The 15,000-nt window shown below is 34.6% G+C and overlaps 1 protein-coding gene across 1 annotated transcript in view; it reads left to right on the top strand.

Moving 5' to 3' along the window:
* Window positions 1-15,000, top strand: part of LOC137641114 (MAM and LDL-receptor class A domain-containing protein 1-like) — an 87,700-nt gene that overhangs the window by 59,265 nt on the left and 13,435 nt on the right. The window contains 10 exon segments of the mRNA XM_068373559.1: window positions 807-943; window positions 1,790-1,890; window positions 3,928-4,023; window positions 5,927-6,099; window positions 7,733-7,909; window positions 8,907-9,060; window positions 10,285-10,469; window positions 11,110-11,121; window positions 11,123-11,195; window positions 12,823-12,996. Of these exon segments, the coding sequence (XP_068229660.1) occupies window positions 807-943; window positions 1,790-1,890; window positions 3,928-4,023; window positions 5,927-6,099; window positions 7,733-7,909; window positions 8,907-9,060; window positions 10,285-10,469; window positions 11,110-11,121; window positions 11,123-11,195; window positions 12,823-12,996 (1,282 nt within the window).

Here is a 15,000-nt window from a genome sequence, read left to right as displayed (position 1 = left end):
TCTCAGCCCCACTCTCACCGGAAACCAATCGCTCACTTCATTTCCTATATATATATATATATATATATATATATATATATATATATATATATATATATATATATATATATATATATATAATATGTACTGGATTGGTACCCATTCACTGGTAAGTCGACTGATGAGAAGCAAGTTGGTATCGACCTCCCAAATCTCCTAAATGCAAGTCAAGATATTCACCAGTTAGTTACAGTACCATGTACCGCACGTGTATCATTTTAATTATTATTATCGCTCTCCCCTCGAACTGATAACCTGTTTAAAGCTGATGTTATTTCTTCATTTTGTTTTAATTACCTTACTTGTGTGGTGTTTGAATTGTTGTGCCGTTTTTCCTCGGAACGAGTTGTACATAAACTCATGCTCCGTAGAGATAAAGTTAGTTGCATTCACTCCGCTTCTCAGTTGTTACCTTACTTTTGTGGTGTTTCCGCACAGTCAGCTGGTCACTCTGGGGTCACCACTGTGCAGATGCACCAGTTAGGTAATAAATGAGAACGGGGGGGGGGGGGGGTGAATGCAACTAACTTTATTTCGACGGAACATGAGCTTATATACAACCTGTTCCGAGGAAGAACGGCACAAAAAATCAAACATAATGATGCAAGAATATACAGGCTTAAACAGGTTATCAGTGTGATAGGAAAGCGATAATGATAATATACAAAAAATCAGAAATACTGTTAGTGTACGAGTGTGTGTGATACATGTGTGGTATAACCCTAAATACAAATGACCTGCCTCACTGTTATTATTCTGTATTTCAGGGGAGACCCAAACATCAACTGAATGGATCTCGCATGGGCAAACAGCTTGGAGAGGTCAACGGTCTCTGCGACTTCGGGATTTCACATGACGTCACGTGGTGCCAGTGGCAGTCACCTGGTCCTAATGCCCTGTCCCGGTCAGTAAAGCTTAATATGATTTCTTAACAGGAAAGACTAGTTTTGAGGTTTAAAGGTTTGAAGGCCACTCTCGAATGGCAGAGGCAAGGGATAGTGACATTGCCCTATTAAGCAAGACAAAGCCCTAGAGACTGACCATATATACATATGACCAGCGTCCTAGCCCCTTTCTACACAAGATAGACCTATTTGCGCCTTAAAACCCCCTATCCTCTGCTCAAAAGAATGGTGAGGTTGCAGCGACCAAAGTAACTAAGAAAATTGAGCGGGACTCGAACCCAAGTCTGGCGATTACTTGACGTTACCACTCTGCCAGGCAAGAATCATTTTTTTTTTTATTAACAATTAGGGTTGTGGGGGCCAATTGGAAACGTCCATGTCTGGTGATCGCCAGACTGGGGTTCGAATCCCGCTCAAACTCGTCAGTTCCTTTGGTCACTGTAACCTCATCATACTTGTGAGCTTAGGATGTGGGAATTTGGGAGAGCCTATAGGTCTACTTGCTGAGTCATCAGCAGCCATTACCTGGTCCTCCGTGGTCCTAACTTGAGTGGAGAGGGGGCTTGGGCACTGATTATATATATATATATATATATATATATACATATATATATACATACATATATATATATATATATATATATATATATATATATATATATATATATATATATATATATATATATATATATATATATATATATATATATGGTCAGCCACTAAGGTATTGTCCTGCTTGATATGGCTAGGTTACAGACCCTTGCTTTAAAAAATTGTAATGGATTATATTTACGGGAATGGCAATAGCTTTTAGCAGTTGGAATTAATGCCGTCTATTTTGACAGGTCAAATTCTCAAGTCGCCATAACCTCATGGACTCTATCCACTGGCGCCAATGCTCTCTGGGTAGGAGGACCGCTGAATGACACCTCAGGTGATGACAGAGGTAAGAAAAGCTTAGGTAATTACTGTGAATACACACACTATATATACATATATATACATATACATATTATTATTATTATTAATATTATCATTATTATTATTATTATTACTTGCTAAGCTACAACCTTAGTTGGAAAAGCACGATGCTATAAGCCCAGGGGCTCCACCAGGGAAATAGACCAGTGAGGAAAGGAAACAAGGAAAAATAAGAAAGTTTAAAAACACTAACAATATCAAAATAAACCCATAAGGTGAAGAATAATTATTTGGTAATCACAGTGTTGTCAGAGGAGAATCTGCAATGAATAGGCCAGACTATTCGGTGTATGTGTAGGCAAAGGTAAAATGAACCGTAACCAGAAAGAAGGATCTCATGTAGTACTGTGTGGCCAGTCACAGGACCCCATAACTCTCTAGCGGTAGTATATCAACGAATGGCTGGTGCCCTGGCAAACCTACAGTCTATCCTTATCCTATCATGGCCACCATTTCAACCTTGAAAATTTCCAGCCTTTACTTAGGGGTCACGGATCGTGCATAGGCAGCAGTGTAAGCAACTTGCCCCGTTGCTTTGGATAACCAGTTGTCTGTCTTTATATCTGTCTTGTGTTGAAATTTGGTCCTTGAGTTGTTATTCTGCGCTGACTGATTGATGGAAAATTTCTAGCTTCAGTTTGGCCTTAACGGTAGAGCGATCTTGACTGCACGCACTGTACAGTGAGTGTTCTTATTCTGGATTATCATGATGTGTATGTGTACACATGTATTTGTTTATAAGTGTATAAGTATAAGTATAAACTCATTTATGCTTGCTTGAGGGTACACTCGGGCACACTATTCTATCTAATTTCTCTTCTTGTTTTGTCAAAGATTTTATAGTTTATATTTAATGTTACTGTTTTTTAAATATTTTATTTTTGCTTCCTTTCCTCACTGGGCTATTTTCCCTGTTAGAGCCCCTTGGCTTATAGCATCCTGCTTTTCCAACTAGGGTTATAGCTTAGCAAGTAATAATAATAATAATAATAATAATAATAATAATAATAATAATAATAATAATAATAATAATAATAATAATAATAATGATCTTTAAAGCATCTTTGAACCGTTTTAATACTTTATTTTTAATTTCTTGTATCTAGGATAGCATTAATTTTTTAAAAAATAAATTTAGCATATTTAACTGCATCCCCATATGTGTATGGTATTGCAAAAGTATTCAGTAGTCACTTAATAAAGCTTCAAAACACTCGTTCCTTACACCGCTGTATCAAGTGTCACATTTTCCAGCTAACTTTCATAAAGTAAATATCAATGAAACTTTGTTCTTCATCATCTGGAAGATCCCAAAACGAAATTTCAATTAATTACTCCTGCTACTCAAGGCATATATATAAAAGCGTCAATCATCATAATAAATCAATCAGTCACTTGCAACCATTTTAAGAACCGAACCTTTAACCGCGACCCCCAAGGTCTTAAAAGCAAAACTAATCCCTCCCCACCCTCGCTTTTAATCCAGCTTAATTTCAAGTGTTCTTGTTTTAAGAGTTGTAAAGGAAAGTGATCGAAAGAAGAGGAATCCTCCACTAAGTATTCTGAAAAAGACCCTGGGCAAACGGCCAAATAACTTTTGCACGGGTTTGGTTCTTCAAACTACGGGTAAATGCGATCTGCACTGTTAAAAATTTGCCGTAAAAAACAGTAAACATCCTGGAATAAATGTTACCAAGCATAGTACATACTGTTAAAAATTTGCCGTAAAAAAGGGTAAAAAACCTTGAATAAATGTTGTCAGGTATTTACCGATTTAAAAACGGATATGTTTACGTAAATGATTGATATTACGGTCACCAACCAGTAACAGATAGTAACAAAGTAGGGTAAAAAATACGGTCGCCTGTATTTTATTGAAATACGACTGAGAACAGTATAGTTTTACGGAAAATTTCCGATTAAAATTACGGGTTTTTAACAAGCTTAAAATCACTTTACTTCATCTTCTCCAAGTCTAATATCTGTTTTTGTTTTGCTTTAGGGGGATACGCTTTCCACGAGACGTCTAGCGGTCCAAATCAGTTGGCTCAGATTGCAGTTATGGAATCCAACATACAGCCTCCAACAGGAGCTTCAGGTAATCTTCGAAAACTACTTAAAAGATGCTTCTTGGAGATTATTTTTTTTTCCTGTATAATGGATGATTTCAAATCATGGAAAACTATTGGTTTACTGTGCTTGTTTGTCTTTTGATTACTTGGAGAGAGAGAGAGAGAGAGAGAGAGAGAGAGAGAGAGAGAGAGAGAGAGAGAGAGAGAGAGAGAGAGAGAGAGAGAGAATGGTGTGGGATGGGAGATTTACTAACACATGCATGTGTGGATAACCTGTGTTCTAACTTAATGGCTATATACTACAAATGTCAAATTTGTCACTTTCAATACCTGTACCCTATCAAAATATTAACCCGAATTCTAGGGCTTAATGGTAGTTAGATATAAAGGACCTAGCTAAAATTAAAATCTGATATTATAATAATGATTAAGAAAGGAACCTTTCCATCAATTTCATCATCGACTTGAGCTGAAGCTGACTTATTACCAAAACAGGAAAATGTACCTGTAACTCATCAAAATATTGACCCGAATTCTAGGATAAAATGGTAGTTAAATATTAATGACATAGCTATAATTAAAATCTTTACTACTATAATAATTAAGAAAGGAACCTTTCCTATTAATTTCATCTTCGACTTGAGCTGAAGCTGAAAGAACTAAGTATCAAATCAGTTAAAGGTTTGAAATTTTGTAGTTAGATTTCTTCCGAAGCCATTCAGGGATTCTGTTCTGGAGTCATACTGAAGCCCATGCTAAGTCTATGGGTATTTCTTCTGAAGCTAATTGGAGATCTGATGCTATCACAATTGTTAAGAAAGGAACATTTCCTATTAATTTCATCTTCGACTTTGAGCTGAAGCTGAAAGAAACCCGAATTATCATCAAAACAGGGAAATGTTTGAAATTCTGTCGTTCGATATAAATTGCTTAGCTATAATAAAAATCTGATAATACTATGACAATAAAGAAAGGGACCTTTCCATCAATTTCATCTTTGAATTGAGCTGAAGCTGAAAGAACTTTATTACCAAATCAGTTGAAAGTTTGAAATTCTGTAGTTAGATTTCTTCCGAAGTCATTCAGGGATTCTGTTCTGGAGTCATACTATTTCTATTGAAGGTATTTGAAGATCTGATACTACTATCATAATGATTAAGAAAGGAACATTTCCTATTAATTTCATCTTCGACTTTGAGCTGAAGCTGAAAGAAACCTGACTTATCATCAAAACAGGAAAATGTTTGAAATAGTGTAGTTCGATATAAATAACCTAGCTATAATTAAAATCTGATACTACTATCATAATGATTAAGAAAGGAAATTTTTCCATCCATTTCATCTTCGACTTGAGCTGAAGGTGAAAGAAATTCATTAACAAATCAGTTAAAGGTTTGAAATTCTGTAGTTAGATTTCTTCCGAAGCCATTCAGGGATTCTGTTCTGGAGTCATACTATTTCTATTGAAGGTATTTGAAGATCTGATACTACTATCATAATGGTTAAGAAAGGAACATTTCCTATTAATTTCATCTTCGACTTTGAGCTGAAGCTGAAAGAAACCTGACTTATCATCAAAACAGGAAAATGTTTGAAATAGTGTAGTTCGATATAAATAACCTAGCTATAATTAAAATCTGATACTACTATCATAATGATTAAGAAAGGAAATTTTTCCATCCATTTCATCTTCGACTTGAGCTGAAGGTGAAAGAAATTCATTAACAAATCAGTTAAAGGTTTGAAATTCTGTAGTTAGATTTCTTCCGAAGCCATTCAGGGATTCTGTTCTGGAGTCATACTATTTCTATTGAAGGTATTTGAAGATCTGATACTACTATCATAATGGTTAAGAAAGGAACATTTCCTATTAATTTCATCTTCGACCTGGGCTGAAGCTAAAAGACACCTGACTTATCATCAAAACAGGAAAATGTTTGAAATTCTGGTATTCTGTGGATGGATTGAGCGCTAGCGAACTACGCGTCAAAGTGAAAGGGATTGACTCTGAGAACCTCGTTGCCATTTGGGAAACTCGAGACCAAACCAGGGGCGACTGGAAGGAAGCGCAGGCGCTCTACACTTTCACCGACAATCATACGGTAATTGGGCCCAGATGAATCTCGTCTTTTTGGATGATTTGTTTTATTTTTCTATAGATTCCATTAATTTATTTCATAACTTGCTTTGGTGAATCTCATCTTCATGAAAAAGATTTGGTTTTATTTTTCTATAGATTTAATTAAGTTATCTCATACTTTCCTTAGGTGAATCCTATCTTTAGATTTGGTTTAATTTTTCAATAGATTTAACGAATTCATCTCATACCTAGCTTAGATGAATCTCATCTGCTTTATGGAAAATAATTGGTTATCTTTTTTTTCTATAAATTCAACGAATTTATCTCATACTTGGCTTAGATGAATCTCATCTGTTTTTAGAATAAAATTGGTTTTATTTTTCTATAAATTTCCCAAAAATATTTAGTAATTTAATGAATTTATATCATCATTTACATCCTTTTCCACTGACATCTCTTGGCTAACCAGTATTCAGAGGTAATTTTACTGTCATGGAGTCTATGATTAAAGATATATAGTTTATATAACAACAAAATATCAGGACTCAAATGCTTGACACTGCCATCACACAGATGCTACGAACTTGACGGTATTTTCACAGTTAATTTACATAGCAGATAGGCGTGTTAAATGCAATAACAGTATTTATATAACGTATATACCACAAGCACATTTTTTTGTTAAGTTATCGTGGAAGAAATGCGAATGAGTAATACAAAAATAATAAATCATACTATATTCTTGATTGTAATAACATGGAAAAATCACGTATTTCGGTAAAAATATCAATAGCTATGTTTATCCAAAATCCTCGCTGAAATTCATAAAGAAAGAACATAATGAAGAAAAATTAAGCAGATCAAAAGTAACGAAACTAATCAAAGTATTCCAACTAAATTGTAGTTTATCATTATACCTCCACAGATATTTATCAAAACAACTGTCCTAATCATTATTTCCACTTTCCCAACAGCTGGTTGTAGAAGGTATACACATACACATAAAACAATTGTCCTAATAATAAATTTCACTTTCATAACAGCTGGTTGTAGAAGCTATACATATACATATAAATAATTATTCTAACACTCATTTCCATTTTCACAACAGCTATTTGTAAAAGCTATACATATACACATAAACAATTATTCTAACAATCATATCCATTTTCCCAACAGCTGGTTGTAGAATCTATACACATACGCATAAACAATTATTCTAACGATCATATCCATTTTCACAACAGCTGGTTGTAGAAGCTATATACATACGCATAAACAATTTTTCTAACAATCATTTCCATTTTCCCAACAGCTGGTTGTAGAAGCTATACACATACGCATAAACAATTATTCTAACGATCATATCCATTTTCACAACAGCTGGTTGTAAAAGCTATACAAATACACATAAACAATTATTCTAACACTCATTTCCATTTTCACAACAGCTGGTTGTAAAAGCTATACATATACATATAAACAATTATTCTAACAATCATATCCATTTTCACAACAGCTGGTTGTAAAAGCTATACATATACACATAAACAATTATTCTAACACTCATTTCCATTTTCACAACAGCTGGTTGTAGAAGCTATACACATACACATAAACAATTGTCCTAATAATCATTTCCACTTTCCCAACAGCTGGTTGTAGAAGCTATCCCAGCCTCTGATGTCGACCCCTTCAACATTTTCCGAGGTCACATTGCCATAGATGACCTGGGTATGAGACCAGGCCAGGAGTGCATTGGGCTGTGTTCCTTCGAGGGCGGAATGTGTGACTGGAGCAACGCTCTGGGAGACGATTTCGACTGGCAAATAGTAAGTTCCTTCGAGACAAAAAAAAAAAAAAAAAAAAAAAAAAAAAACTATTGTAGAGGCTACTATAACACTTGAGAATTTGCCGTAAAAACGGTACAAATCCTGGAATAAATATTGCCAGGCAATTACTGTTTTTAAAAAACGGATATATTGACGTAAAGGAGTGATACTACGGTTACCAACCAGTAAAAGATAACAACAAAGTAGGGTAAAAATTACGGTCCTTTGTAATACTGCTGAGAACAGTATATTTTTACGGAGAATTTCCAATCAATATTGCATTTTTTCTAACTGTATATTTGCAATAGACGATATTGAGGCAAAGTGGATGGCACAAAGTCCTCTGATGTTTATATTTTTGTTTACTAAGCTTTGAATATCTTGGTCTGCTATTTCACCTCTTATTGCTTACTAATTTTCTAATTTTTGGTCCTCTTTTTTTTATATATTTTATATTTCCCCTAAACTTCCGACATCTTAATTGTATTGAGGCGAAGTGGGTGGTTCAAAATCCTCTTTTGTTATTTTTTACTAAGCTTTGAATATCTCGGTCTACGGTTTCACTTTTTATTTCTCAGGAAGGCCATGGTACAGAGGCTATGGCAATACCTAAGACTAGAGAACAATGGTAAGATTTTGGATGGTACAAAGACTATGACACTACTCAAAACTAGAGAACAATGGTAAGATTTTGAATGGTACAGAGGCTATGGCACCACCCAAGACTAGAGAACAATGTTAAGATTTTGAATGGTACAGAGGCTATGGCACCACCCAAGACTAGAGAACAATGATAAGATTTTGGATGGTACAGAGGCTATGGCACCATCCAAGACTAGAGAACAATGGTAAGATTTTGGATGGTACAGAGGCTATGGCACCATCCAAGACTAGAAAACAATGGTTAGATTTTGGATGGAACAAAGGCTATGGCACTACCCTAGACTATGGAACAATGGTTAGCTTTTTGTTTTTTTTAGCATTTTTCTTTTTCCAGAGTCGAGGAGCCCAGAAGCTGACAGGACCCCAGCGGGACAGAAGCAGCTCAAAGGGAAGTGGACTTGGAGGAGCTTTCGTCTACGTTGACTCCTCTTTTCCCAGAAGGCCGGAAGACTTTGCCCGCCTGGAGAGCATTGAATTCCAAGAAACAGGTAAATAACCTTTTCCTTTGCCATTCAATCTTTTGACTTCGTATGAGCATTTCTATCTATCTAATGCCATGTTTCTCTATATATCTATGTTATTTCATTGTCCCAATTTGTCATTCTTCACTGTTAAAAATTTGTCGTTTAAAAACGGTAAAAATCCTGGAATAAATGTTGCCAGGCATTTGCTATTTTAAAACGGATATATTGACGTTAAGGAGTGATATGACGGTCACCAACTCGTCAAAGATAATAACAAAGTAGGGTACAAATTTGGTCCCCTGGATTTGACTGAAATACGGCTGGGAACACTATATTTACAATTAAAATTACAGTGTTTTTACAGTGTTCGTCTCTTTAGCCTATAAATTCTTCCAGTTTACTCCGAAAATTCAGATGAAAAATAATATAATTAAATCTTTATACTACGTCTGGGTATTTTTGTCTATTTCATACCGTCTTTCTCTATAAAACTATGTTATTTCATTGTCCCAAATTTGTCATTCTTCATCTCTTTATCTATTTTATCGTTTTATTCTTCGATAATTTCTGATGAAAATCTTAAGAGATCAAATCTTCGTGTTACTCTCCGTCACTTTTTCTCTTCTTGCAAATCTACATTGAGATTATCAATATACTACTTATAATTCTGAAGAATCGTCCTCCCAAGAAAAGTTACCAAATATGGTAAAAATAAAAAAAATAAAATAAAACTTTTCAGAGAGTAAAGTTATTTGATGTATCATTGAAAATTCCATTTTTTTTCTGTTAGGATAACATTCCGAATTTCATTTGGAGAAAAGTTCCCAGACCAGATCAAGGCCAACTATCTGAAAGGACCAAAAACTTGATAAAGAAAAGATTGGAAAATGGGGTAAAATCCAACAGAGATGGAGTAGAATTAGCAGAACTATCTTAAACCATAAACAAATTTAAAACCCGAGACATTCGTAACTTTTCAATAAATATCAAGGTAGGGTTTGTGTCGTCTCGAAAGAATTTGCTACAATATATATATATATATATATATATATAAATCATTTTCATACCCCCCAAAAAATCATTTTCTCCTCCCCCCAAAAAAATAATTTTCATTCCCCCCAAAAGAAAAATAATTTTCATCTCCCCCCTAAAAATCATTTTAATTCCCCCCCTCCCAAAAAAAAAAAAAAAAAACATTTTCACCCCCCCCCCAGAAGAAAAAATTATTGTTTATACTTTTTCCCTCAGATCCGAACAACCCTCCCTGCATGAGGTTTTACACGTTCATGTCCGGGAAAGGAGTGGGAATCCTGAGAGTAGTCCTGCAGGACGTGGTCACGAGGCAAGAGAGGGTCCTTTGGGCCTTGGCAGGGAATCAAGGGTCGCAGTGGATACTAGCGCAGTTACCCTTGTCCTCAAATTCGCCTTTTAAAGTGAGTTCTACTTGTGTGTTTACATCTTGGTGGTGTTGTCGAACATATTAATACGCTACTGAGTAAATACAAATATTTAAGTACTGAGAGAAATTGAGTATATGTGAACATTGAACAAGCTATACTAATAGTTACTATTATTCTTACTGGGCCTTTCCTCACGGGTAGTTAGATAGTTAATTCTCATGGATGTGCATACACTTAAACTGCTATTATTTGGAAAAGATGAGCAAAATTGATGCACATTAGAATTCATTACATCAATATTTTCCTTAAAAAGGAATGATAATCAGTTCTCTTTAATTCTCATTCTGTATTTTACAGTATCATTAACGTCCTAAAATCTTAAACTTTATGAATATTAACTGCATCCATTTTCTTACATTTCCCTTTATCTAATAAATAGTTAAGTTTTATTTATGTCATACTTCTGCAAAAGTGGATATTCATATTTATTCTTTGACATTTAATTATATAACTTTTTTTTTACTTCATTTTTAAAAAATTTCCCATTATATAATACATAGTTGAGTTTTATTTATGTGCCATGCCTCTGCTAAGGTGTTGTTCATATTTATTCTTTGACAGATTTAACTATATAACTTTTTTTTTTTTTTTTTTTTTTTTTTTTTTTTTTCAGGTAATCTTCGAAGGGTACCATTGGTATTCCACGACTGGGCGATATTGCAGTAGACGATATTACAATCGTTTCTGGTCCTTGCGCAAGTGAGTAATCACCTCCGCCAACGAAGTTGGAAGGAAGTTATATTTTACCCCCTGTTTTTTTGTGTGTGTGTTTGTTTGTGAACAGCTTCCTGGCCACAATCTTAATCGTGATGAAGCTTGCAGGAATTAACTGTTATGTAAAAAGCTGGAAACGATTGAATTTTGGAACGCCAAGGTCAAAGGTCAAGGTCACGGTCAAGCAAAATGTCCAATTCACGTTACCAGTCATACGTTTGGACATCGTTGTCACAGAGACTTCAAACTTGGTTCATATTTGAGTGTATGAAAATCCACGCCAATTGATACGTGTTAAGGTCAAAGGTCAAAGTCGAGAAATCAGCTGCCGCAACGGAGGTCTGCGCTCTAATGAGTGCCTCTCTAGTAGTTGGAATGTCTTTGAAACCTTGTTTTGGACATCAACAAATACTGTGAAAAGGTCTTTTTCCGATAACTACTTGGACCAGTAAACCATTTGATTATAAAAACTAACAAGTGATGGCCTTCAGTTATCAGTTTTTAAACTAAATAGGTTCCATAAAGTCAATTGATTTCATATTTTCGTTCATTTGCATAGGTTGAAATAAGTAAATAGCATTATTCAAGGATCTTTTGGGTATGGTTCGAAATACAGTCCTGTTCACAAACACACACATATATATATATACATATATATATATATATATATATACATATGTATACATATATATATATATATATATATACATATACAGTATATATACATACATGTATATATATATATATATACACACACACATATATATATATATATATATACATATATATGTATATTTTCTCTTCAAGTCTTCTTGAAGAAGAGAAGACTTGAAGAGAAAATATACATATATATACATACATATATATATATATATATATACATATATATATATATATATATTATATATATACACACACACACACACACATATATATATATATATATATACTGTATATACACACACGTACATATATATATATATATACTGTATACACACACACACGTACATATATATATATATATATACTGTATACACACACACACACACACATATATATATATATATATAAATATATAGATATACACACACACACACATATATATTCATTTTTTCCTAACAAAAAAAAGAAAAGAAAAAAAAGCAATAACCTAAATAATAAAATTAACCAAAACCATGTAATAGTTACTTTACCTAATGAAATAGAAATAAAACAAGTCCATAAGATATAAAAAAAAAATCAGTTATTTTTGAAGTTTTATTCGAGAATCATAAGTAAAACTGTCACATTAACACTAGAATGAGTTCACTAAGTTACATAAACATATCCACCCGTATCGTAAAAAAAAAAAAAAAAAAAAAAAAACATTCCGTGGGAAATATTTTCTCCTACTCAAGCAACAATACAAAATACTGTCCCTAACTCTATTTCATATCGGAAAATAAATCCCAATTTTTTTTTTTTTGATAAAATCGGGTGTAATAAAATATATGTTTAGACGTCACATTGACGTTCTCAGATCCTTTTCACGATTGCATAAATACACATTAGAAATATATCAATCTATAAATGAGCTTAGAAATACGTTTACCTCTTAATGTACATCTTTCAGCCTTACCTGCTGAAGCCTCACCCCCGAGTTCCGGCGACTGCACTTTCGAGGAAGACACCTGTGGGTGGTCCAACCCCTCCCTCAGGCAGAGACTCGATGACGTCGACTTCCTGAGGGTCCGAGCCACAGAGTACGTTTTCCCAGCTAACGATCACACCACAGGGAACCAGCAAGGTGGGAATCACTGTCATTACTTTATAGGTTTAGATTATATGGGGAAACTATCGCATCACAAAAAAAACTAGCAAATTACAAATCACTTCCTCGCTAGTACAATGTCAAGTTGCTTGCCTAGCTTTCGTATGGGAGCAAATTGATCACAGTCCCAGGACTTGAGTTTAAACTGTTTACTGGGGAGGTCACTGCTGTAGTTGGGCACCCCAGTGGGGGTCTTACCGTATATGGGAAAACTGTCACTTCACAGAAAACTAGCAAATTACGAATCACTTCCTGGCTATTACAATGGTAAGATGTTTGCCTAGCATTCGCATGGTAGCATATCGATCCCAGCCCAGGAAAGTAAGTTCATCCTGTTTACTGGGAATGGCACTGCTGTGGTTGGGTGCCACAGTGGGGGTGTTATAGTAAATGGACAAACTATCACATCACAGAAAACTAGCATATTGCGAATCACTTCCTGGCTAGTACAGCAGTAAGTTGTTTGCTTAGCATTCACATGGCAACAAATCGATCAAGCCCAGGACTTGAGTTTAAACGGTTTACTGGGGAGGCCACTTCTGTGGTTGGGCACCACAATGGGGCTGTTACAGTACATGGGCAAACTATCATATCACAGAAAACTAGCAAATTGCGAATCACTTCCTCGCTAGTACAATGTCAAGTTGTTTGCCTAGTATTTGCATGGCATCAAATCGATCCCAGCCCAGGACTTGAGTTTAAATGGTTTACTGGGGAGGCCACTTTTGTGGTTGGACACCACAGTGGGAGTGCTGGGCTTGCTAGCTGACGTTCTGGCGAGCATCTATTCTCATGAAACCGGAACTGAAACCAGGACACCTTAAACCATTATATGGTCAAGAGATTGCACCACAGGAAAACAACAGTCACAGAGAGTAACAGGCCATCACAGGACAGGAAAGCAGCAAGGTAGAGATCTCTGATAGATGTTTTTCATGGGTAGCAAATACAGGAGCGTAGGACTTCAAAAGTTCAAAGTTGGAGCAAATGTTTTTATGTTGACCAGGCTGACATGAGTCTGTTTATAGTTCATATATGACATATCTGTTTTTGACGTTGTTAATAGTTCATATAGGACATATCTGTTTTGACGTTGTTACTGTTTTTAGAATGATTTATTGTTAATTTATTCTCATCATTTATTTATTTCCTTATTTCCTTTCCTCACTGGGCTATCTTTCCTTATTGGAGCCCTTGGGCTTATAGCATCTTGCTTTTCCAACTAGGGTTGTAGCTTGGCTAGTAATAATAATAATAATAATAAAAGGAAGATCTCTTTGTAAGGCGAGGAGTTATGAAGAAAGTGATCCTCTTGAAGAGTTAGGTTTTCTTCTTTCAGTTACTTTTCAATCCTACTGGATTTAAAGAAATCTATAGCGATATCTAATCACCATTTCTATGAATAGAACATTTCAATGAAATCCTTTTACTTATAAAGAAAATTCCTTTTAGAAGAGTGTTCAGGTGAGTGATAATAGGCCATCATCTATTTAAGGGCAATTATAAAAACATTAAGTGCTTGTTGATACTTTTTAAAGTTGTTTTTAAATTGATATTATATAATTGAATAAGAGTATTCCTTGACGAAAAATATTTATGATTTCAATGTTTTTAACGTCACTATTTTTAAGGAACATTTTGAAATACACCTAGACGATCAAAATGTTTGTAAGAGGATACATATCTCGCAAATGTTTTGCTTGCTTAAAGGGCGCTAAGGATGAATTCCTTATAATCTGACAGCTATCGACTATCCATATAATAAATTTACGAACGTCATGAGGACAACTTATGAAAGAAAAATCTAAGTCTAACAATGATAGCAAAAAAAAAAAAAAAAAAAAAAAAATCCTGTCAAGCAAAAGTTCAAACTTGCAGCGAATGTTTTTATGTTGAACAGGCTGACATATGTCTTTTTATAGTTTATATATGAAATATCTACTCTGACGTTACTGTTTTTTAAGTGTTTTTATTTTATTT

This window comes from Palaemon carinicauda, chromosome 5 (genome assembly GCF_036898095.1).
Source record: "Palaemon carinicauda isolate YSFRI2023 chromosome 5, ASM3689809v2, whole genome shotgun sequence".
NCBI classification, from domain to species: Eukaryota; Metazoa; Arthropoda; class Malacostraca; order Decapoda; family Palaemonidae; genus Palaemon; species Palaemon carinicauda.
The sequence above is the reverse complement of the archived record's forward strand: the minus strand, read 5'-3'. Positions and strand labels throughout refer to the sequence as shown.